This window comes from Tinamus guttatus, unplaced genomic scaffold (genome assembly GCF_059628265.1).
Source record: "Tinamus guttatus ecotype Peru unplaced genomic scaffold, ASM5962826v1 Tinamus_guttatus_pri_ptg000749l, whole genome shotgun sequence".
Lineage (NCBI taxonomy): Eukaryota > Metazoa > Chordata > Aves > Tinamiformes > Tinamidae > Tinamus > Tinamus guttatus.
Window position 1 is genome coordinate 860,477 of NW_028289283.1, and position 25,864 is coordinate 886,340.

Here is a 25,864-nt window from a genome sequence, read left to right on the forward strand (position 1 = left end):
ATGGAGATGAAGCAAAACATGAAGGAGCGGGACAAAAAAAATCTGACCAAGTGTAGACAGAGCAGATAAAGTCTAGTCAAAACTATTGAATTCTCTGAATGCCTACAGCGCTTTGCTTTTTCTACAGCTGTTTTTGCCTGCGGGAGTCTCAAGGAATACAAAGGTGCTACACTGACCGCTTCATTGTCTCTCTCTACACAGTTTTATTCTCATCTTTGCTTTTTTCAATAGCAGTAGTTTTCTACCAGTAGTTGATAAATAGTACAGAGCTCACCCGCATTTAAGAGTTACCTTTCCGTTTTGTATTACATTTTACATCAACATAGTTACTATAAAATGCGTTTTAGTTTTAAATTTATTTTGGACCCAAAAAAAGTATAAATTCTTTGTGAGAATGGCCCATCTGATTTGAAATCACGGGGACAATGCAGAATATTTCTCCATATTTATGAAAATGTGGCTTAATTAAGGTTATCGACTCACTGTTGTGTTGCTGTCTACTTAGCCTCAAAGAACAAACTGTTACTGTGATTTAAAAACCACAATAATGGGGAAGGGTAAAATAACGCAGCTCTTAACAGCTCCCAGCAACCAAAGAGGCCAAATGACATTTGAATAAAACAGTAGTTACAACCAGAATGAAGAGAGCCCTTTCCAAATCTCAAATGGGAGAAGTGGGAAGCAAACAAAAAGCAGTTGCACAGAGTGAGCTCTCAGAAACCACAGAGGAAAAGCAGCTCACCAAGGAGGAACTTGAGCTTGCCTGCAAAAGGAAGTCACTCAGATGCTCTTGTGCTAAACAAGCCAAAGAAAGAAGGCCGAGTTGAAGGAACAACCTCCATGACTTAGAGAAGTTCAGTGGCACAGTCCTGGAAACATAAAAGGCTTCTGCTGTGATAAGAGGATAGGACCACTTTATTTGTTATTATCAGAGACCGATTTGCAGTCATTCTTTGCATGAATGTCTCTGTGTTTTGCACCTGGTAAGGGTCAAGCCAGGATGCTCCCAAGCTTTGGGAAAGGTATCTTTAAACTACTGGGAGTCTGTAGGAGAACAAGTCAAGGTAGAACGTTTGGCACAGTAATAACAGTATTTCGGGGACTCTAGTTTTTAATTAAAAGTGGGAATTTTGACAAGGACTACCAGAGAGAACACAACCAAAGACTTACATTTTACATATTCCCATGTTTAAGGGGCTACTAAAAACATATGGAACCCCTTTAGATATAATCTATAAAGCAATCAGTGGAATATACAGAGAAAATTTTAATGGTTTTGTGCAGAAAATCTCGCTGTCAAGAACTGAATGTCTAAAAAGTAGACAGAGGATTCCTAAAACTTTATTGGAATAAAGGGAGAGTCCACCGGGCATATCCCTGTGGGGTCTCTCAAATTGCTGGGGGACGCAGCCCCCCTTTAATCCTAATTTCCCGACCGAGGAACGCCCTCTCCTTTTCCCCATTGGCCAAGGTACTCAGAAGTTACAGCCTTCCCGGCCGCCTACACCGAACTCGGGCCTCCCGCCATCTGTTCTCACCTGAGCTCACCAACTCCTTTGTCCCCCTTGCTGAAGAATGTGGGGGAATTCCCCTATTTCCCTCCTTTGTAAAGGCCCCCATCTCCTTGCAGATGGCTCTTTTTGTCCCACTCGGCTCATGGCTCCATTCAGTCTCCCCTCCCTTTGTCCTGCTCTTCAGCCAAACTGTGGAGAAATCCCCTTACTGATGAATACATAAACTTGAGCATTCCGCTCAGTTTTGTGACTATTCTAATTTTGATGGTGGGAAGATGCTTCAGAAAATATTTAAAATTATTTAAAATTTATTTTAAAATCAAGGTATTAACACTGCTTTACATCATCATCATGCAGTGAGCAACGTTTTGAAGTCGTGTATCTGAAATCCCAGGAGGATAGGTGAGCTTTGCAGATTCTCTCCTGAAGGCTGTCCAATATTTTAGGCACTTCCTACCTCTTTTTGTAATGCTACACCAAGGTGTTCCCAAGCTGCAAGCTTAGTGCTGAAGGTCTCCGAGTCAGAGATTAGGAGCTGCAACTTTTAGGCTAATTAGGATTATTAAGATTGCCCTCACTTTGACTGCTATTATTTTAAGACATTACCTTGGCCCTAAACAACGCAGAAATGCCTGGCATGGCTATTTTCAACGTGTAACCACGGCAGAGGCCGCCGCTTTTTCCCAGCCCCTAAACAGCAGCGTTAACCCCACTGTTACACACTACATCACAGGGAGGGAGCCCAAAGTGCGCTGCCCGGCAGAACACGGGACTTCGCCGCAGTCCAGACGCAGGCCCTGCCCCGCGAACCGGCGGCAGCGGAGCCCAGCCTGCCGCCAAGGAGGCGCCCCAGGCCCAGCGGGGACGCCACGCACCGCCAACAACGGCGCTTTCTCCAGCCGCTTGGAGCGCGTCGCCTTCCCCCCGCGCCGGCCGTGGGGAGGGGAGGGCGGCCCTGGCCACGTGACCCCCATTCGAACGGGCGGCGGGACGCAGGCCCGTACGCAGGGAGCATGCGCCGCCGTGCCGGCCGTTGGGCGGCCGCAACCACGTGATGCGCGACCCAACGGCCGGCGCCGAGCCCGCCCCCTCTCCCCGGTTTTGTTTCCTCAGGCCCGCCCCGGGGAGGGGCGGGGCGCATGCGCGGGGGGCCGGCCGCGGTTACTGACGGTTACTGCCCTCCTTTTTGAAATAATTTCCTCCTCGCCTTTTTTTTTTTTCTTTTTGTTTTTAATGTGTTTATTTCTAATCCCCTCCGGAGGAGCAAGATGGCGCTTGCCGCGGCCTGACTCGCGCTGAGGCGGCGCGGGCCCGCCGCGGGGTGTGTGGCCAGAGGCCCGGCCGGGGGATGGTGAGCGCGCCCGGCGCCGCGCAATCTGCCGCGAGAGCCCGCCTCCTCCCCCGCCTCCTCCCGCCGCCGCCGCCTCGGCCTCGGCCTCGGCCCCGGCCCCGGTCCCGCCGCGCCGTCCGGAGCGCCGCCCGCCGCCCGTCCGCGAGGAGAGCGAGCGAGCGGCTGCTCCGCACAGGTACGCGCCTCCCCGCCTGCCATCGCGGCCTCCGCCGCGGCGCCTGCTTGTCCCTCTCTTCCCTCCGCGGCATCTTTTGCATAGTGGGAGGGAGGCCCCTGGTCCCCGGGCTGGCGCCTCGCCGCGATTTGAGGCGGAAAGGAGAGGAGGGAGGGCGCTGGCGCGAGGCCGCATGTGCTCCCGGCCCCGTCCCTGGGGCTGCGGGGCGGCTTTCGGAGCCGCTTCATCTCTGAGCGGCCGGCAGGGCGCCTCGTGGGTTTCAAACCCGGGCGGAAAGCGCCATGCGGCTGGAAATGCCGCCGATTGGGTGGCATACGGGGGGGGTAATGCTGCCGTGTTCGTTTTCCCCTTATCTCTCCTGATTGCGCAAGGCCAAATACGCGATTTTTAAGCGTATTTGGACGAGCTGCGCTGGGAGAGAAAGGAGTAGAGTCTGCTGCTTATATGTGCCGTGTGTGGAGGGAGAGGGAGGGGCTTAAATTGCTGTGTTAAAATGCTGGTAGACCCTTGAAAAGGAAGCGAGGGGGACTTAGTGTGCTAAACCAGAAAGAGCATATACGAACTAGAACAGCTTCTCAGGAAGGGAGGCGCGTGGATTTGCTGCCGTGCAGCACCACTTTTGACTTCCGGTGCTTTTACATGTCGTGGTGTGTAACAGCACTTCCTGCTCTGGAGCCAAAGTGTGGGTGAAAAAGAGCTGGAGTGGCATTAAATATGCATTTTTGCTCTGTGTGTCTGGCGTTCTGAGAGACGATTGACTTTTATTGCTTAATTTCAGGGTGTTACCTTCCAACAGTGCTGACTTTGTAACTTTATAGTAGGTAGGCTGTGCTGTGGGTTGCCAGTATTAGAAATAAACCTTTTCTCATAAAGTTGTGTTAAATAAGTCTGTATTTACCAAGTGTATTGTGGTAGTTTGTCTATGTTTTGTTTGATAAATAAGAAGATATAATACACCCATCATAACCCCTTCAGAACACTTAAAAAAGAACTTCCTGAGGGTTGTGCAGTATCTGAGATGTCAGATGGAAATGTTTTAGTGTTACTTCACAAGTTAGAAATCTGTCTATAGCTCTTTTGCTACAGCTGCTATGTATGTTAGAGTCTGCTGTCAGCTTCTATTGTGCAAAAATCATATAAATACAAATACCTGTGAAGAACCAGAGCCCAGGCCAGTCAGTTTCCCCCTGTCTTCTGCAAATGGAGAACAGGCATCTGCTTCATCCAGTATTTGTAGTGTTCCAGTGGCTGCCCTTCTAGTGGCAATTTGATCTTCCCTGTAGATCCAATGAAGTAATTCTTGGTTACGATCTCAAAAGCCTTTGAACTGTGGTCACTGGCACATGGAAGCAATCCTGTCTTCCTCTGGTCACAGGTGTTTGCGTAGCCACGTGCAAAGCGGAACTGGTGAATCAACCTGGCTTGGGAAATACTTTTCACTTGATACAGAAGCATGATAGGACCTATGAGTGGCGTGGTTTATGACATTTAAAAGTATTTCCACAATTTCTTTTGTCAAATAATTGTACTTCTAAAAGATCTTAATAATTTGCCTTTAAATGTGTCAGACCAAAATTCCTGTATTTGATTTGTGATCTCTGTGAGACTTGTGCAGTTATATATAGTGTTCTGTTTAAAAATATTTCATTTGATAAATGGGATGACTTATGAAATCACCCTTTGCTAGCATTTTCAGCTAATAATATTTGGGAATTTTTTTTTCTGACCAGGTCTGAATCATAGCAGTGTATGGATTTTTTTTGTCTGTGTTTTTTAGGAATTTTAATTCTTGCTTGGGTTACCTCGGACTTAAATTGCTACAAAATCTACATATTTTTTCTGAAAAAGTTCTCATGACTATATTGGATAATGTAGTTGCTGTTAGACAGACTCTTCTTTCTAAATAGAATCAGAGCAATGTGGTTATCAACCAGATTTTTCTGACACAAAAAAACACTGGATTCAGTGCCTTCTTTTTGTATACAGCCTGTGAGTTGCACTTTACAAAATTGCAAGTCAGAAGTTTTTGTATTAGAAATATTTTTGAATTAGAAATTCTAGTAATTTGCACTAGAATCTTTCAACTTTTTAATTAGTCTTCTTAGTTTCGTATTAGAGCATTATTTTCATTCTTACTCTTAAGTTTGCAGTCCGTTTGCTCCAGTGGGTACCCCTCATCATTATTTTTGATGTTATAAAGCATCAAAAATTTCATTTTCCTTTCAAGATTATTGCTGCTTATGGAGGTAGATGCAGAGGAAGCAAGATGAGGGGGGATATGAAATCTTTTAACCAGATGATCTTACTTGATTTTTCTTGCAATCCTTTCCAGTAAGTGGTGTTAAGGTATGGCCTGTGGGACTGGAAGGAAAACACACCTTGTAACTGAACTGTGTGCTTCTATTGCTCAAATGCAGTGTCTGAACAGCGCACCTTTCCCAATTTCACGTGCTGTTGATTGTTGAATTGTTGTTGCAATAGAATATTTGGTTTTCAGCTCTTGTTTCAATTTTGACCTGCTTCTATATGAACTCTAATTCCTGTTGCTTATTCTAGTTGCTGCTGTACAGTTGATTCCGTGCTCTTTTGATTATTTGTCCATACAGGTGTGCGAAAATGGCAAAGAGAATTGCAGAAAAAGAACTGACTGACAGAAACTGGGATCAGGAAGATGAAGCTGAGGAGGTAAAATATTCTTAGATATGTCCCCCCACTGTCCCCACCATCAGTCCGCAAACTACCATAGGGTAGTTATTTGCGTGCTGTTCATCTTGTGGATTAAAAACATAGTAAAACTGATTACAAGCTTATCAATTAAACATGGTTTTATATAAATCAGTGCTTTAAAAAAAATCTTCTGTGCAGGTAAAAATGTTATATGTTCAGGCCTATAGAGTGTAAGAAGCAAAACTGTCCATACGCTTCTAGAAATATGAATATAAGAAAACTTAATTTCTTCATTTATTATGGGGTAGTAACTGGTCTTAACTGCCTTTGCTAATATTTAACTGCAGCAACCTGTGGGAGGTGGATTTTGACCATACATTTCAATATATTTTCTCCAAACTGAAGTTTGATTGTAACAGTGCTGTATCAACAGATTCCGTTTGGCAAATATGTTTTACAGACAGCAGAATTTCTCAATTATTTTGTCATGATAAAATCTAGATTTAGTCTGGGTGAAGGCAAATTTAATGCAAAATAGAGCTGTGAAAGCTGTAAAGTGTAAACTAATCATTCAAGTACACGACCATCTAAATCACAGTACTGGAATACAGCATAATGCGATTTTTTTGCCTTCCCTGTTAATGGGGAAGCGTACAGTTGTGCTCAAAAGCTGATCTCTGCCATCTGTTCAGACTGTTTTGGCTTTATTCTGAAAATCTCCCTAAATGTTCTGTAACTTGTTTTCAAAGGTGGGAACTTTCTCAGTAGCCAGTGAAGAAGTCCTGAAGAACAGAGCTATTAAAAAAGCAAAACGCCGAAATGTTGGAACAGAGGTAACTAATCACGGAACAGTGTTGCAGCCTAACTGATTTGTAAAATAGAGCCTCTGTTCAGGTTTTCACTTGTGCTTGTGGCTTAATACAGTATTGATTTACCATTTATAAGGTATATGTAATTAGCCAGCTCTTGTACATAGCAAATTAATTTTCAGTTACTGTTCCTATAGCAAGAGTAAGGCTTAGATAAGAAATGGACAGTACTAGTACTTTTGAAGGCTAAAGAGATTTGTGTTCTTTAAAGTACAAATGCAGAATGCTTGAGTCATTATCATTTCTACAGATGGGGAAAGTAGTATTTGAACTGCTCTCATTTCAGTCTTTGTGGAAAGGGAAGCTTGGAAATCAAAAGTTAATGAAGTTATCTGTGCTCTGGATTTTCCTACTGCTGTCCAAGCAACAAGAAGGAAGAAACTTTCCCATTACATTTTTGGCCATAGTAGTTCTAGTCAGAGATGTAGTAGAGGGTGCAGTTTCCTAAAGGACTGTATTGGAAAGAAGATTCAAATAAGGCACAAACTGAAGGGGAGGTGTTCAGGAGCTGGTGGAATGGGAAATGGGACTAGGTGATGTGAGAAGAAATAAAGTTAGGAGGCCAGGATGCAGCTGTGTGAGAGCAAAACTGGAAGAAGAGCATGTTAGAATACCTAGCTAGAAATAAAGAACAGAGGACTCACACTGGAAAAACTAAAGCATGAAGGGAAGCAAAGAGAGCCCATAGCCACATGGCCATTGCTCTTCTGGGTGTTAGAGTAGAGCCCAGAGTTGTCGAATTCTGCAAATTATTCAGTGTCTAAAACCAGATGAAACTCAGAAGCACCTCTCCTTTTCCTCTGACTCTCTAGTGACACTGAGAGTCCCCTAAAGCGATGAGTGCTCATGACCTGGCAAGATATTTTAGTTAGTATAAAAGAGACAGCACCTATTAGGGTATTTATCATTTTAGATGTTCACCTTTTAAAACACCTAAGAAACTGTCCTGTAATATGGCTGTTAGGTTAAAGCTATCAAAACTAGATGATGGCGAAGTTATAGAAACCATATATATATTATATTATTAAATACACTTCATACACTTCTTACATCACACTGCAATTTTTCTAGCAAGTCGCCTAAAGCAAACTTTATTTAGCTTACTACAAAGCCTGCAGTTTTGGTGAGCATTTGAAATGCTGAACTTGAGTTGTCATTGTAAATGCCAAATGTGTCCGAAAATAAGTCTGCAATTGCATTGTAATTATTTGAAGAGAACAAAATACTATGAATCACCAAATAGGTAGTCAGACACATCCAGTATTTTCAGCAAGTTATGTATCTACTTCCTGTATCTAGTTTGTTTGCATACCAAACCTCTGAGTCCTTGTAAAAATAGTAGCAACGTGTGACATAAGAAAGCTTAGGAGGAAACTAACAACTCTGTTTACATAGCTGGCTTAAAATAATGTGCATTAAATAAAGCATAAAGTGACATACCGAAGAAGGGTAAAATAAATTGAATGTTGAAGGAGGAGGGATTGGAGGTTTGCGGGGGTCAGATGTAAGTAACTGTTTTCCTTTCCTTCTCTCCCCCCAGTCTGAAAGCGGAGGAGCTTTTAAGGGGTTCAAAGGCTTTATATTACCTTCTGGCAAAGCAGGAGGTGGCTTCAGTGGATTTGGTAATGGTGCAGGAATAAAGCCTTTAGAGGGGCTGTCTAATGGAAGCAGTAGTGTCTCTAGTACACCTTCTTTCAGCAGTTTAAAGACAACATCTGAAACACAAATGGCATTTGGTAAGTTTTAAATAAGTATATGTATGATCAACAAGTTCAGATATAAAATCCACATCGTTAATTGAGTGGTGAAGAAACAAATAGAAATAATTCTGTAGCTCTGTTTAAAGTATTGGAACTTTATTCCACTTTATAATATCTCTTAAAAAGATTTTAGACTGGTGGAGGGACATATTACCCAATACAAGCAATTTGAGAGCTGGAAATCATGTTTATATTTGATCTGGCAGTGGAGATAAAGCCTTTTAAAATACAAACACATAGGAATGGAAGTTGGAATTACGAATAATATAATATATGAATAATTAACATCTGGTAACACATTCTAGTTCAATGTAATAATTGCCTGATTTTTCTGAATAGAATTTAAAAAATGCAAATGAAAATATCTGTTTGGTATTAGTATTTTTACAATGTCTTATTTAAGTATGTTTTTCCTAGGCTTTGGTAAATGCAATATACAGCTAAAATCTTAACCTATACTATTATATTGCAAACCAGCCGTATTAGAATTTCATCTGTTACATTTATGTCTATATTTTAGGAATCTTTGTCTTGGAGATGTAGAAAAGCTAACCATGCTACAGAGATTTAAAGTCAGCAAGTCATAGAATAGAAATGATGATCTGAAACTTAGTTACTTAGTTTTCAGTAAGTTTAAATGAAAGGGGGAAACTGAAGTCCTTAATGAAGGCTTTCTCAAGGTCTTATGTCTTACGTTTTATTATGCTTTTATATTCAAACCACTCCAACCATTCGGAAATTGGCTAGTACGTTCAGAGTGGCAAAAGTGGCGGAAGATAACTGAATACTTTGCTTTTAACAACTCTTGCAATTTAGTAAAACATGTCTGATTAACATTTTGGGGTTTTCTGGTAACATAAACTTTTTCTTAATGTTATTCTATAATTTCTTTAGATTTTTTTTCTACAACTATGTATTCCATCTACTTTACCTGCCTGTGAACTTAATTTTCTTGTATTATTGAAGTTGAGGTTTCCACCCCCACCATCCCACCCCCTCCCTTGATGCACTCGGTGTCCCTATGCCTTTGAACCTCTAAACAGCAGAAGGCTTTTTCACAGCATTGGCTGTTTACTGCTCTACAGGGCAGATTGTTGTGATGCAATAAGGATTGTAACTGAGCACGGTTGAATAATTTGATACTTCCTCTACGTTTCTGGAAGTGTGGATTTCTTTTGAATAATGTGCGTTTGGAAGAAACCTGTTCTAAACCATGTTTTCCTTTAATAGGCTCCACAGCGTCAAATGGTCCCACTGCTTCTGCCTTCACCGAAAAGAAGGCTGCAAGCCCCAAAGTCAATGGTGGCAGTCAAGCGTCATCATCTGGCCATTCTCAGAGTCAAATGTGTAGCTCTGGCATTTATCACAAACAGTTAGCAGCTTTAAACTGTTCTGTGCGTGACTGGATAGTTAAGCATGTAAACACAAACCCGCTATGTGATCTGACACCAATCTTCAGAGACTATGAGAAGTACCTAGCAAATATTGAGCAACAACATGGAAGCAATAGTGATAGTGGCTCTGAAAATGAAGTCAGCAAGACACCAAGCACTCAGTCTGTTTCTACCTTTGGAAATTCAAAGCCACAGCAAGGATCAACATTTTTGTTTAACAGCAAGAAAAATGAGGATACCTCGGACAAAAAAACTGAAAGTGCTTCAGAAAAGAGAGACCCAGCAGCAGGAGTTGGATCAACTGTCTCATTTAATTTTGGAAAGAGCATCGACAGTTCTGTTTTGGGTTCCCTTGGTTCTGGACAACTAAGCAGTTTCTCATTTTCTCCTGGAAACTCAGGTTTGTTTGGAAAAGACGCAAACCAAGCTAAGCCTGTCAGCGCAGTGCCTACCAATATACTGGAAGCCCAGACAGAAAGTGGCAGTAGTGATGATAAAGGTAAATTCTATTACAAAAATTGCTTTAATGATAAGCTTGGGATGTATGGGATTTAACATTATTTTACCTTTGCAGTATTCTTAATTTGCACTAGATCATAATTGCTTCTGAATGTTGGACTACTGCATGTTTCACTCTAAAGTGTGGAGCAAGTGGTATGCTCAGCCTTGCGCCTGAAGGATGTTTGAGTCCTGCTTGTTGTAGTAGGTTTATGGTTAAAATATGTAAGAGAGGGAAGTTTTTCATAGATCTTACTACCAAGAATATAAGAGGCAAGAAAGGGACATAGCAGCTGACAGTTTCTAGTCTGTTATTTAGGTAAGTTGGGTACAGTTAGCCTGTAGAAATGCCAGCAGTTGAGGGATTAGAAAGACATAATCCCGCTACTATCTTTTGCTATCACTTCTGTAACTGATTTCCCTTCCCTCAAGTTAAACTTGTCTGTTAGGTCTATGAAAAGCACAATAAATAACTCTATGAGTGGAGACTATTCTTGAAAGTGTTACAGCTGTTTTTCCCCTTAACAAAAGGTTTTGGCTTAAGTTTGATTTGTTAAGCTTTTTATTTCTAATTTGTTTTTGAGGAGTTGTTGGGGGTTGATATTTTGATAACAGTTTAAACTGAGGATGACCTTGACTGAATGAAAAGAGTGTACATAGGTGAGGGCTACTTCACTTTCAGAATCCACATTCACTTAAATGTATTTGTGTGATCACAAATCACATATACATGTGATTTTGTATAGTCTTTGAGAGGCTATACATGTAGATGTTAAATATAGCATGCACAAACTTGTTCTAATACAACACTGAAAATACACTAAATCATATGCGCACAGCATTAATATATGGGATGTGTTAAAACTTTGTATTTAAAGGAGGAGAAGAGGAGGAGGAAGAGCCACCAAAAGTTGTTGTTAATGAAATAAAAGAAGATGATGCTTTCTATTCAAAGAAGTAAGTGACTTTAACTCGGAATAGTGAATCCTAATTTAGAGAACAAAATCTGTATTTACTCAGTGCTTGTTCTTCACTACTGCACTTTGTAATATGCAGTAGTGAAGAAGTGTACTACTGCACTGTGTAGTCAAGAATATATCCTTGACTAACTTGTTACTAAACTTCTTATGAAGCTGTGTAGAGTCTGAATTTCCACTTGTCTAAAGCTCAATTACAGACAAAGACAGTTGTGGATGCTTGTTAAAATTATTGCTGTCTTGGACTGAGTACTAAGACCTACTTTGTGTTGTATTTGTGATCAGTGGCACCAGTGAAGAAACTTCTGCCTTCATCAGGTTGTGTAGTGTAATCCTCACAGTTTTAATTTACAGAAGTAACTTACTGTACTGAAAATTCAGGCAGATGATCAGCTATTTGCATAGTCTAAAATAAGACTCTCCATTTTGAAAATGCCAGTCGTTCTATGAAGCTGTGTACAAGCTGTCTTCTTCAATGGAAAGTGAGGTGCCACTGGAACTTTCCTAGCTCCTGGACTGTTTAGTAGTCCAGAAAATTATACATATGCTTGGCCCTGAGAATAGAGCTTGGCCTCCTACCAAAAAAAAAAAAAAAGAAGTTATGTACTAATTTTTCAAAAATGAGGTTAGGTCTGTTGGTCTGTCACTTAAAAGGATGACTTAAAAATTTGTAGAATTGTAATCCTCTTACAAATTTTTACAGCAAATTTTTACACTTTTGAAATCAGAAGTTTATGATAATTCAAGCTATTATTCCTTAATTATTTTTCACACCCCGATTCACATGGCTGTTTCAGTTGGTAACAGATAGTACTTACCAAGTCAGAAAGAGAAGGTTAATCATTGCTTTCAGTACTGCAGTGACAAAATTCCTACTCTTTGTACATAACGTAAACCAGGTCAAGAAGAATAAGGATTGCTGCGCACAGCAAGTTTATTATTGACTTCTGCATATCTGTACAATTACTTTTTGGCACAGGTGCAAACTGTTCTACAAAAAGGATAATGAATTCAAAGAAAAAGGTGTAGGAACATTACATTTAAAGCCAGCAGGAAATGAAAAAACTCAACTGCTAGTCCGAGCAGATACCAATTTAGGTAAGTGGGGGGGTTTTGTTTTTTGTTTGTTTGTTTTGGGGGGGGGCGGAGTTCCCCTTCTAGTAACAAGTATTTATGTAACATTTGTTGCTAAGCACTAGGATTTTTTTTTCTTGCACAACATAAGTGATGAAATTATTCAGAAAAAGTTTTCATTAATTTCAAATAATGCAGTTGGATTGCTCTAAAAAATATTCTGAAATGTTTACACTGCTTCAAGTACCCTAAAAGGTTACAGTGTATGATCCTGGGGATTTTTTTTTCCTTTTCGAGTGTATGTGGGGGTGTCATTCCCTCTCTTCTTTCAGAACTGTTCTTCAGCCGTCGCTTAAATATCTTTTGAAACTTGACTTAAGGCTCCATAATAAAGTAAACAAGAAACACCAGAAAGTTAATGAATAAAGAGGTTGCTGTTTGGTATAATACAATGTAGGGTTTCAATGTTAAAAAAAAAAAAAAAAAGAAGAAAGAAAAAAAAACACGAAAAACTTCTTCAAAACTTTTCTCCAAAAATTTTTGGGGAGGTTAAGTGGCGTGTATGCTATGTCACAGATGAGCAAGCTTTGTGATAAAATGCAGGCCTACTGTCTCTTGCTTACAATTTGCTGTGAAGATATAAACAGTTGACCATGTGGGCAGACATCCATGATGCTTGGTGGGAAGTAAGAGGGAGTTACATAAAACAGGCATGCAGGATTTTGATAACTTAATTACTTTTATGTACACTGAGGCCCAAGCATGAAACTCTTTCAGCTAGATTTTCAATTGGATCACAAATAATGGGTTCACTCTACTGAGTTAAAGTGGTGTTTAGTGTGGTAGTTGCTCAGTATATTTCAGGAGATTAATTTCGTAAGACAAATAACCAATTGCATAAGGAACAAAAGGCTATTTCTCTGCTTTCTTGATATTAGGGGATTTCACATATTCAAAAATTATTTAAGATGAATCATCCTGCTTCAATGACGGAGGAGTTCATAAACTGTGGAAATCAGTGTTTTGGTACTCATTCTTCTCAGACTTCGCTATGACTTCAACAAATGTGCATTTGTAGTTGCTGTGCACTTCACAACTTCTCAATTAATTTTTCTTCAGTAATCGAGCTTATAAAAGCTGAGAGCTATGGGCATACTCTGCCATAGGTCAGCTAGAAAGCTTATCTCAGTTTTGGCTTAAAATACTCTCTTGCAAGGCTAAAAACGAAATGATGATGTGCACATTAGGTGAAGCTTTTCAAACATCTAGTGAGATGAGGTTGTCTGTGTCACTTCTCTGAACTTCCACTTGAGGCAAGGTTTGCCAGATCAAGGCAAGATTACTGTTAGGCACCTGAACTGGAGGCTGACATCTGGACACGTTGCCATCCCTTTCAGCATTGCATTAGGGAGCTGGATGTGCTGGATAGATCTGGCAAAGTTACCTTCCGTGTAACAAAAGTCTCAGAGCTTTCACTCGGCTGACACTGGTTTCCACCACATGGCTTTACATCCCTCTGTCTTCGTCTGAGCTCCTGTATTAGGAAATTGCTCCTTTTTCTTCAGCTCCTACTATCTCCAAGACATTTCCAACGTAAATGATTCTGGTAGCGTGGTGGTGCCAGGCATCAGGTTCTGCAAGCTGCTGCTGTCATAGTGATGCCTGCTTTCCTTTTTGCTGTCTTCACACAGTGCTGTAATGCTTTCCTTAAACCTCACTGTGTTGAAAAACTGAACTGGAGAGGAAGGTGAAGACTGACTTTTCCCTAAATACTACCACCATGTTCTGAACTGTTTACCAGGTTCCCAAAACGTGTGTGTCTTCAGTTGAAGCACCTTTGAGTTTGCTTGCAACTGTTTTAATAGACCGCTAATATATGGCACTCAAACTTGCTAGATAATTTAACAATTTGAAAGACAGCTGCTAATAGTAGCATAATGATAGACCACGTGAGATGTGTTTGGATGATTTCTACCCCAGTTCACCTAGATTAATGTGTCTGTACACGTATTAAAACTAACTCTTCGCTTCTGCTTGATGTTCAAAGTGAGTAACCTCCGTAAGCATAAACTAAGCACTTCGAGTTGATTCCTCCTTTGCTACTTCTCCCTTGTCCCTTTCCCTTATCCTTCCATGTCTCTGCTATCGTTGGATTTTCTTCACGCTCCTCCTTTTTTTTTTAAAAAAGGACACAGTATTTTTATAGAATTCCTTATCCTACGGAGGAAGTAAGTTGCATAAGAACAGATGCTTAGGGAAGAGTAAGAATAAGACTCTTATGACACTTCTGAATTGTCTTCAGTACACAAATTTAAATCCCTATTTAGTAAATACACTAAAACATCCTTATTGCAGTAAAAGCTGAAAAAATGCTAATTTTTCAAATTTACTTTTCCCTCCTTTCCTCAATGCAGGAAACATACTGTTGAATGTTCTAATTCCACCCAAGATGCCCTGCACAAGAACCGGAAAAAACAATGTTCTTATAGTTTGCGTTCCTAATCCCCCAATCGACGAGAAGAATCCGACTGGTCCTGTCACTATGTTAATACGAGTGAAAACAAGTGAAGATGCAGATGAATTGCACAAAATCTTGCTGGAGAAAAAGGAGGCTTAAAAAAAGTTGCAGTCAGTGATTGGAGGAATTATTGCCAAGCTACTGTTGCTTTTTTATTTTTTTTCCTGCCCCCTCTTCCGTAACTTCACTTGAACACCTAACTTTACTCTGATATTAAGAACTATTACAGAAATACTGAGAGGAAAAGCTCAAGTAGCTAATAAAAGCTTTAATAGAATCCAAGTGTCAGACTGTGCTCCCTGATTTTTCAGTAGCTAAATGCAGGGCATCTGCTGGATACAGCATATTGGTCTCAATTAATGTGTATGTTTTTAAACACCGATCATGGTGACTGAATGGACTGAAATCCAAGTATGAAGTGTGGTACCAGCTACTCCTCACAGACTGTGCTGCAATGCAACAACCCTCATGTGTTGAGAAGCAGGAAATGGAAATGTAACTGTCAAAACTGTTTCTAGATTCCAGATTTTTAGGAGCAACAGGTCTGTCAGATTCTGTCAAGATTAACTTTTTCAAGCTGTCACTGACAACAACTTACTGGAACAAGAGAGCTCCTGTCTCCTATACTGCGTTTGAATTCTGCAGCTGAGTGTGCTTTGGAACCTGGACACTGCATCTCCACATCTTCCTTTTAAAGGAAAAATGGCCTGCACAGGGTGGCTGACAGTAGTGTTTCGTAGCCAACACCCCTCAGTGCTGCTCTCACTGTAGCAACAAGCGAAGGATGGGCAATGGGCTAAGCAGAGAACTGAAGACTGACTCCCGAGCGGAGGCGCGGGTGGCACCGAGGGCCCTCGGTTGCGGTGGAAGCCGAGCCTCACGCTGCCGGTACGGGCACTTGCTCGCGGAGTCTTCCTCCCCATTCCCTTGGGCAGAACAGAAACACAGCAGGCGCCGAGCTGTGAAGCTTGTCTTGCTTCTAGTACTTTTCTGAAGTTGTCTCCTTTCACCGGCTTACGTTTCAGGATTTTTATAAGTCTCCATAGCCTCTGGCTGTTACCCAGAGTATGTGCAGAGATTAGTTTATTAGTAACCCTTTTTCCAATGTGCTAAAACTGCAGTGCGTTATATCTAAGCAGTGGGGCCTCGCTTGCAGTTCTGCAAGCTTTCTTAGGAGGTGATCGGGTTAATGTTAAATAACTTAGTTCCCAGCTGCGTTGAAATGCACCACATGGCAGTAATACACAGATTAGAACATCTCTCGGTTCCCCAGTTTCTGCTAACTTTACCCATCCCCCAGTTGGTGGCATTTTTCTTACCTTTCTTTTTTTTAAATATTGGCCCGTTTCCTGGGATCTCCCTGCTGCCTCACCTCCCCAGTGCTTTTCTCCTTCACTTGCAGCTCTGGAAACCATCAACAAAACCTAGCTGCTAGTGCCAAATTTGAACTGCTTTTTGCTTTGCCACACTGAGCAGCTCTGGGGAGACACCAGACACTTGCTGGCCTGACTCTGTTTACTGGGCACAGAAGGAACAGCAGTACTGGGAAAAGCAGCAGGATGCAGATCTTGTAGGATGCACTGAATTCCGTCACGGTGGCATCCAGTGAGCAAGGGAAAGAAGCGGCACCATTTGTTGGGATGTAGCATAACTTACCTTTCCCCAGGGGTTGGGGGATGTTCTCAGTCGTTGCACAGTTCCGGTTATGGCCTTTTTTTTTCTCCTCCACTTAACCCAAATGAGGGCAGCCTCTATAGGATCTGCAGCCCTCTTGACCAAAGCCGGCTGCCTTGGCTCCCATTTCAGCTACACTGAGGTCCCAGGACTCACATTTGAGGGCTAAAGTGCAAGGGGCACTCAAGACTGTTTTCAGATGCTCTTGGAAACACAGGCTGGTGCCTTCCTTTGCAGCCGGTGTGGCGTTTGAGCGCCTGCAGGAGGGGGTGCTGGTTGCCTCCCAACCGGGTGGTTCCTTCCCATACCTAAAGTGGAGGCTCACGTGCTGCCTGTGTGTGCATGGGGGAAGAGCATAGCATTGCCTGAAGTTTTACTAGAGGCTCAGGCTGAACATGCAAGGGCTGCAGGGACCTGCTGTGTCTCAGGCAGGTCTGGGAGAGGTGAGCAGGTCCTGTCACCATGAGCAGCTTCATGCTGTGTCTCATGGGTCAGGGCTCAGTGCTCTCTCCATTTCCTAAAACTTGCAGAAACGAAGGTATCTGTGTCTTTCCCACTGAGGAAATGTGGATGAAGGAACTGAGCCTGCAGGGGACAGTACAGACAGACCTTCCCAAGGATCCTCCAAGAGGAGGCATTTTGGAGGTTTTGCACAAACCCATTTGGCCAACGCAGTAATCACTAATGCAGCTTTGTCATGTTTTCAAGGGTGGGTGTACAGAGTAAAGGAAAAAAATAGAATAATGAAATAATCAGATGTTCTAGGAAAAAAAAAAAAAACACCACCTTACAGTGTCCACAATAGCAAGTAATGATTTCTGTTGTCCATGGGAAGTCGAGAGGAGACATCTGAATTCCCCAGCAGTGTGTGTAAGCATCAGTACAGCTGGGCAGGGATGCAGCGGGACGCTTGTGCTTGAAAAGGATCATCTGCCACCTAGACTGTTAGAAACAAATTCATAAGCAGCTCATGCAACAAGTCCTTACATTCCTCACCCTGGTATGAGTGCTAAATACTAAAAACAGAGGAGGAAAGAATTTCACCAAGAACTACAGATTTTAGTCGTCATCCTTAGTGACCCTGCCACTGTCTGGATTTCAAAGAGGAAAAGCAAGTCATACTTCTTTCGGTTCAGTTATCAAGCAAAACCTTCGCCAATATGGTTATAAAAAGACCAGTTTTCGATAATGCTTCGGTTTTTAGTTGCAGTACCATTATGAATACTAAAATACATAATTATTGTGAAAAGACAAAAATAATTTAATAGAAATAATAAAAATCAAGGCCTAAAACCCAATAAAAGGCAAAGCTGTGTGGAGAGCACAGAACTACCAAGGTTTGGCATGACAGAGTACTCATCTACACAGGGGAGGTGGCCATAGCGAGGCCACCCCGTGCCCTGGAGCACACAGAGATCCGAGAGCTGCTACCTGCTGCAAGAGGAGCCAGTTTCCTCCCTCGCTGGAGCTGCCAGTGTCGCTGCCAGCTCCGAACACGGGTGCTGGGGCCACTCGTGAGCACCCGCATTCCTGCTTTTGCCACGTCTTACAGTGCTTCCCTTCCCCTGCCATCACCCTCAAAGAGCAATCAAGAGCTCTGCTGCTTTTAAATCGCAGAATCATGTGCAAAGGAGATTAGGTGGTTTGAATTTTATTCTGAAAAAAAAATGCTTTTTTGCAGTTTTCTACACTGTTCTTCAGGCCTATGTGGGAACACAACAGTAAGTGCGCCCAACATGAACATTCAAGTTTAATTTACAAGGAGGACTCTTTCAAGTGAACCCGTAGTCCATAGACCGATTAAGATGTTATCTTTAAGAACTCCCGTTTAGCTCCCTTCACAGCACTGTAACCTTTCAAATGTCCTTAAAGACTGTCTTTTTTGATGCCTTAAAAGAACTTAATTGCATTTGCTAAAAGTTTTTTTTTTTTTTTTTTTTGTAGCTGCCTGTGTGTAAAAATTAACTGACATTAAACAGCTCTGAGTGGCATGAACTAGTCTGAACTCAGTGAAACTGCTGAATGTGACATTGTGAATTATTGTTAGTAGGTTTCAACTGCTCTGAACTTTTCAGCAGATACTTATGTTGCACATAACTTGTAATGTAACAATGTTCTCCTTAGTTTTAATACATTGAAAAAGTGTACCAAAAAAAAAAAAAAAAGAAAAAAGAAATCCATGGAAAATGTGAATAAATGAATGGGAGTTAACTTAGGTTGCATGTGTCCCTTTTGCTTTGAAAAGCTGGATCTGGGGTATATTCCAGGAGGCAAATGCAGTGCGTGGGCACCGAGCAAGAGCTGCTCCGGGTGCCCTGGTGAAGCCCAGCACTTCTAGGTGACTTGGTGGAAAGCAAGCCAAGGCAGTGGCAACTACTGAGGGGAAGAAGATGAAATAGGTAGGCAACGTGGTGCTAAAAAGTTGCTCTGATTAGGAGGGAACAGTTGCATGAAAACACAAAGATTAAATGAAATATTGCTATATAGAGATGTACAAGTGTAACAAAATATAATGGCGAGAACCGACAGACTCCTCATGTCTTTCAGAGGGTCTGCAGCTTCCGCAGCACTAACTGCCCAAACTGTTACCGTTTGCACAACAGAGAAGGACAAGAACAACAGTGCCCAAGTGCCAAGGAAAAGCACCATTCCCAGAGGAGTCTCCCTTAATCACAGCGAGGTTTTTGACTAATCCAATAGAATAAAGGATCCCCGCAGCCACAGGCTGCAAACACTAGCGAGGGGACAAGCACGACCCAGGCAACACACTGACAGCCAAACATGGGCTGCAAGCAGCCCTGTGCTAGCAAGACTCCAGTCAAGGGCAACCGCCCAGAAGTTTGAGTTTGGTTTAGTAGTAGTAGTAGGCAAAGCACTGCCTTAGATCACAGCTCTACAGCACAGCATCAAGTTTTGTCTGAATTAAGGTCAGGGTGAGTCTGGAGCCCCACCTGAACTGGAGGGCATGCAGGAGGGTCTCACCTGTAAGTGGTAGCTCTGGTGCCCAGGAGAACTTCCAGGTGGTGCCACCACTCTGGAAAGTGCGTCCCTAACACTGAGAGGAAAAACATAAAGCATGCGCCATTTTTACTGGCAGTTTGAGGAATCTCTATTTCCTTACTGTTGGAATGAAGAAATGGCTGCTCTCAACAATGCCTGGGCTCTCCTCCTGCTTGCATGTGAGGCAGGTTGACTCCAGATGTTCTTACCAGGCAGCAGGGAATTCAGAGTTACTCTTGCGAACAAGAAAACTTGAGCAAGGATACCTGCCACTCCTCGATACCTCCCTCCACCATCTGCAAAGCAAAATCCTGTGCAAAGCTTGAAGGTCAGTGCAGGATGGAGATGCAGGCTTGGCCACCCTTCTCGTCGTTCAAGCGCCAGGGCTGCCTCCAGGCTCGGTGCAGGCCTGAGGGCTCTTGCCCCTGACACCAGGAAGCCAGCAGCAGTACCTGGAGCTGCGGTCTGAGGCTTTGAGCAAGAGGCTCCGAACAGGTGTGCACAGGGTAACTTGGTCTTCTTAAGAGCTGTCAACGAGCTCCATCCACCCAAGGAGATTTTATTCTTGTTTCCCTTTAGCCAGGACATTCTTTTGAAGAAAACTCAGCAACCTGCATTTTCTTGGATATTCTTCAATATGTTTTCATTACCAAGTAGCATCTGTTATCCCCAGATTCTCAACTACACTGTTAGGAAAAATGAGAATCAGACCCACAGTTTTCCTGCTTTGCTTCCAGCAAACTCCACATTACGAGTTGCAGGAACAACATTCCTAAGCAGAAGTACACAAGCACAGCAACTATTTGCTACCAGAGATACTTTTATTTATTTATTTATTTTTATTCCCCCCTCCCTCAATCTGCCAAGTGCCATTTTACCTTCCATTTATCTTTGGCTATTAAATGCTATCAAATCAAGACCGCAAACTCACGTGCACAACAATATTACAGCATTTCTTGGGAGCCTCTCTCAGATGAGGAGAGGCACATGCTCCAGGATGCGAGGACATAGAAGTTAATTTGTCTCCTCAAAGCAGGGGCTCTTTTGAGCACAACTACTGCCCCATTGTCAGAACAACCGTTTCTGGATATTCCTGAGGCTCATTAATTAGTGTGATGCAGTGAGAGCATCGCAGAAATGTACAGGGCAGTTCTCTGGCCCAGTCATATTTGGATTAAAGACCAAAGCAGGAGAAAAACCCACATCTTCTCCCCCACTCACTAACTTCTGTTAAAAGACAACTAGCGAGCTTCATTTCTGTGATTTTTAAGCTTCTGCTGCTGTGTCTTTGGCGCTGTTTCAAATAAGGCTTTCTCCACTCTGGCTGTCCTCAAAACCTTTCACTTCAAAGCATTGAAATAAAACAACACTGGCAGTTTCAGTGGCATTGAGTACTTTCTGACCAGCTGAGACACTTTTCCCTTTGCACATGCATGCACAGCATAATGCCCCAAATTTTCTCAATCCAGGGAGAGAGATTGCACTTTCTGGCAGGTCTTCAAAACCCATATAAAGTTGGTAAATAAAATTTAATGTAATAAAACAGCTAGCTAAGCAGTAATCTCCTTTTAACAATGTTAGAGAAAGCCATATCAAAGTTTTTTTTCCCTAGATTTATTAAAAAGGAATCATTACAGCTGTCAGCCTTAGTATTGTACTCTACATGAACCTGGACATTAATGGCTGCATAATTCAGTTTAAAAGAAAAACACGTATCAGTTTAGAAGAACTTTCTTTTTCTAATACCATTATTGAATGGAAAAAGAAAAAAGCCATTTAAAAGCAGTTTAGGGGTACATCCACCTTTAACTTCTTCCCCCTTCCACAGCGTGTACTTCCTGGAGGCTGATCTCCAAAAGGCTCAACAAGTGTCACCAGAAAAGCAGGGCTCTGCTCCGGGTGCCGCTGGGGGTTGTCTTCCCAACGCTCCAGCTCGCCACCAGCTGCCAATACATTCAAACTCAAACACCACGAGGCACAAAAGGAAAGAAGCTACTAGAAAAATGGTAACAACAGTAGTAATATACTATGAACAAGACTCGTTCAAGAGGTCTGTTTACTGGCTGCAGGGTCCAGCACTTCCTTTGCTGCTGCCACACGAGGTCAGCTCCATTTCTGGTGCACGAAGGTTCTCCTTCTCCTTGTTCAGAGGGCTCAGGACATGGTTTTTCCAGTGATCACTTTTGAATCCATGCTGACGATCAATGAGGCCCCCAAAAACCCCAAACCAACCATGCAATGTGTGCATCAATATTTATATATTTACACAGAGAACACAAAACACTGCAACCCGCTTGCAGCCTTGTGTACTTTGACCACGCATCCGTACAGCTACATTCTGGTGCAAAATACTGTTTTACTTAAGGTCTGGTGTAAAAGCTGCTCACTGAACAACACTTGGGCCTGGCCTTCCCCGCGCCTGCCCCTGAGCACGAGGCTCTGCACAGCAGTGCCGCACACTCGTCCCGGTCCCCTCTCAGACCAAGGTAAGGCATTCACACATGTATCTCTGCTGGGAGCACAGGAAACCTGTTTTCCAGAACTTTCAATGGCCTTTGGAAACCACGAGGACCCTTCCTAGTGCAAAGGGCAAGTCTGGTTCTTCTGAGAACTCCCAACTCGTTGCTTCTCAGTGCTGCTACACACAGTACAGACAGCTTATGAGCACTTATTTCCTAAATAAAGATTTGTTCTTAAGCCCTGCGAGATCCCCGCGAGATAGCAACAGGGCTTAGGCACTTCTGAAAAGTTTCATCCATCTTTAGCAAGGGGAAGCTTTAGGCTATAAAATACAGGAAGAACAATCATCTGGAAAGTGAGGGATTAGTGATTGGCAAGCAGCAGCTTAGTAGTTGAAAAGTGTATTAAGTAGGTTTCACCTCCATGCAGAGCTTCAGCGACTGGAACAGGATTGCGCATGTGAGGACCTGCCAGCAGAAGTCTGTCTGCAGAGCCACAGCCTTCACTTTGTTTTAAATTAAAATTTAGCATGAAAACCTACTTTGGGAAAACCTTTTCATGCTGAAAAGCCACCCTGAAAAACCACCCCCTTCTCAGTAGGGCGTACCGTGCCCAGAAGCGGAAAGCCGTGCACAGCCACGAGCTGCATCCCACCGTGCTCAAACCCAGAAAGCAACGAGGACCGAGGGAACAGAGAGAGCAGGAACATAAACCCGCGTGGACCGGGTTAGCCGAAGCAGCTGGAAGATTCGTTACATCTCTAAAACGGCTTCTTGGGAGAGGAGGCAGGAAAGCCACCCCGCATGCAACGAGAGAAGGCAGCTTCACGTACAGCGGGGTCTCTAAAGCAGAGCAACAATTTGCTAATACAAAATAATCCCTTTAAGAGGTTTTCTTTAAAAACAAAAGCTTTTTAGTTGTTAAATTGCTAGGACTGAAAAAAGCAGTTGAGGTTGAGAAGATTTACAGCCTCGCGTTTGACATCTGCCAGGGCACGTCTTGCCTTCATGCAGGAAGCCTCAGACCTCTGGCCAAAGTGAACAGGCAGGAAGACGGGAGGGATGAAGCACGCGTGAGACGTGGCGCGACTCTGAACAGCTAAAGCAGCTCTCTGAAACCTCCCACTTCTGTTCACTGTGGTGCTTTCTCGTGAGCAACCTATAATGAAACCTGCGGCTGCTCTAAGAGGCAAGACACCCGCCACTGCACTTCCCTGCAGTTTTCGTGGCACACGGAGCACTCTAGTCTATTTATCTGCAATTATATAAGTGGCCTTTAGAGGTCCGGGTCCATTGGTTTACTGCCTAGGAGCTACAGAGAATGAAAGCCCTCCACAGTAAAAAGGTCAGAAGTTTCTAACATTCCCTTTTGGTTTTTGTTGTAGTGCAATGCAGGGGAAAGGTCCAGATGCACCTTCTTCTACAAGGCAAAACTTCTACCACCTACTGCTTCCGCCCCCACTGAACCCATCTGCATGAGGACGATCAGTTATAATTAAGGGTTTACTTAAAGGCAAAACAAAACACTTTCTTTTACATTTGATAACAGAAGGTGATCAGCAGGGGCTACACTTTACAATCCTATTTCATCTGTCCAGAGAGGAATTACCTGGGATTCTGGTACATCTACTTACTTCAGAAAGGCTCACATGACATTCAGAAGGCTTTTGGATCCCCATCTTCCATGGACACCCAATCATACGTGTAGCCCTTTTCCACCGAGTGAGGTGAGGCTTCAAGGTACTCATAGCAGGGTCGAATAAAACAACTTACTCTTGTTAGGACTCTTACATCACAGCCCTTAAAAACTAGACATTGCCAAAATTCATCTCTGTAGACATAACAAAGCACATAACACGACACATAGGGGATGGGGATTTGCACTGTTCTTTTTGTGGTATTTTAGATTCTTTCTCCATTTGCCAACTATTCTGAAGTCTTATGCAGCAAAAACTACATAGAAAACGGCATAAAAATCCTCTTCAGGACTTCAGACCACAGGAAATTAAGCTCCCAAGTCTTATCACATGGACATCAAGAAAGCATTAAAAATGGCTGCTGTAGACTTAGCAGCATTCAAGTTCATACGACTCAGGTTCCAATTTGGATACAATTTCCTGTTTGCTATTCCTCTGGCTCTTCGACTAACAGATATCAGTTGCCAGTTGTAGTGCCCTTCCCTCCCCAATGACTATTTAAAGGAAAGCTGAATGGTGCTGCTGGGCAAAACAAAGCACAGGAAGGGACAGACAAGAGCAGAACTGCAAAAGGGTCTTCCTGGCTGAGCTGTGGATCCTTGGCACGGACACTGGGGGTTAGGGAGAGATCTGTGGGGAGAATATTTGTACTGCCTGACATTAAATACACTACCTAGGATCTCATGTAAGCTCTTATATCGCCTATAGAGTACCTTGAGAGGGCAATCCCACTCCTGCACTGGCGTTGGTAGGAAGCCCCAGCACGAGGCTCCGTGCCTGCAGCTGGACAGCTCCACACGCGCGCCCTTCCCAAGCAGCAGGGCTCCAAGGCGCCAGAGGAAGGGCCGCCGCGCTGGCGGTGCCCACAGGCTGCACTAGGGCCGCTGCGACGCTCCCGAGACGCTGCCACCCGCCGCACTGGGCCCATCAGCAACAGCCTCAGGCCCAGCCCTGAACGGGAAGGGGCTCCCTACCACGTTGGATTCGCCGTGCTGGGCTGAAGGGCAGAGCTAGTCACCTCTGTGTTGAGGGCGAGCCACGGCCTGGAGCTCGGCCAGAAGAAAAGAGCAGCAAGGCCCATGCGAGAGGTTAAGCTGTGAGACGCTACTGGGAGACCTTCAGCTGTGTACGAGGGAGACCGAAGAGATCCAGACGGCATCGCGGTACCCGTGGTGCCAGGACAGAGCCGAGGGGCCAAAGGGACCCACATGGTACCCGTGCTCCCTCCACTGCTCCCCCTTTGTGCGTGTAGCGGAGGCTGTCGCCCAGCGCGTGGCCTGCTGCCCTCCCTGCAGTTACAAATATGAAGCGGTATCGCCGGCTCCCACACCAACACTGTTGACCAAGCCAGGCCGCAGCAATCTCTGCTATGTGACAAGGACAGCAGAGTCTCACTACAGAAGGCTACCTCTTACCTGGAAACAGAAGGCTTGTTTTTGCCCGAAAGCTCCTAATACACAATTCCAGCCTCACATCAAGCTATTTTTGGTCACTTTTCAGAGCACAATCACATTTAAATCTTTTGTCCTTAAGGAAAACCCTTTGTGCTTCTGCACATTAGCAGTACAGAGCAGCATTGCCAGGAAATGAAGTATCATCTGGGAAAGCTGCCCAGGTGTTATTGAGCTGTCGTGCCCTCCTTAGCTAGGAGCACTCCTGCAAGGGCACCCTCGCTTACTATGAGGTCCTGGGCATGCAGAAGGGTCTTGGTATGGGTAAGGTTTTTAGCTGGGGAGTCTAGGAATAGCCCCCTACTTTTCCGCTTTAGACGTGAGCTCTGATGGACTCAGCTAAGACATAAGCAGCAGTTGCACGGGATACGGACCTCAGCTGTACCATAGCAGCACGTTTGAGCCTTTTGCCCCATTGGATTTTTTTTTTTTTAAACAGTTCTTGAGGATGAAAATGTTGCTGTTCTTTGGTAGATACAGAAATCTGTCAGCAGAGTTCCCCTGCCCTACTAACACCGACATACAAATGGGAATATTTTAAGCACATTTTAACCTGACCTCCAACCTGACCCACTGCATGTACCAAAACGGCAACGCGTCTTCGTAGCAGCTTTTCTTTTTACTTTCCACAGCAGTAAACTAGTCTCGCATCCCTTGAATCCCAGTCCACCTACGTGCTAAGCCCCACCACCTTGGAGAGCACGGGCAGCAGCCCGGGGAACGCTGTTCATTAGTACATCGCTATGAAACTCTCAAGTTGCTTCTCTCAAAGAATATAAAGTTCAA

The 25,864-nt window shown here is 43.4% G+C and overlaps 1 protein-coding gene across 1 annotated transcript; it reads left to right on the forward strand.

Moving 5' to 3' along the window:
- Positions 1–2,960: 2,960 nt before the first annotated feature.
- Positions 2,961–15,079, forward strand: NUP50 (nucleoporin 50). The gene is made up of 8 exons (XM_088537368.1): positions 2,961–3,040; positions 5,647–5,725; positions 6,457–6,540; positions 8,117–8,312; positions 9,567–10,229; positions 11,107–11,185; positions 12,185–12,303; positions 14,694–15,079. Exons 2-8 carry the CDS (start codon positions 5,657–5,659, stop codon positions 14,894–14,896), a joined length of 1,413 nt encoding a protein of 470 aa, XP_088393494.1. The 5' UTR covers positions 2,961–3,040; positions 5,647–5,656; the 3' UTR covers positions 14,897–15,079.
- Positions 15,080–25,864: the final 10,785 nt, after the last annotated feature.

What these genes read in the sequence shown, in the direction of transcription:
- NUP50 (XM_088537368.1), top strand. Translation starts at nt 5,657, where the DNA reads ATGGCAAAGAGAATTGCAGAAAAAGAACTGACTGACAGAAACTGGGAT. An exon ending in GATGCTTTCTATTCAAAGAA is followed by an intron (nt 11,186 to 12,184) that starts GTAAGTGACTTT and finishes TTTTTGGCACAG; the next exon opens with GTGCAAACTGTTCTACAAAA. An exon ending in CCGAGCAGATACCAATTTAG is followed by an intron (nt 12,304 to 14,693) that starts GTAAGTGGGGGG and finishes TCCTCAATGCAG; the next exon opens with GAAACATACTGTTGAATGTT.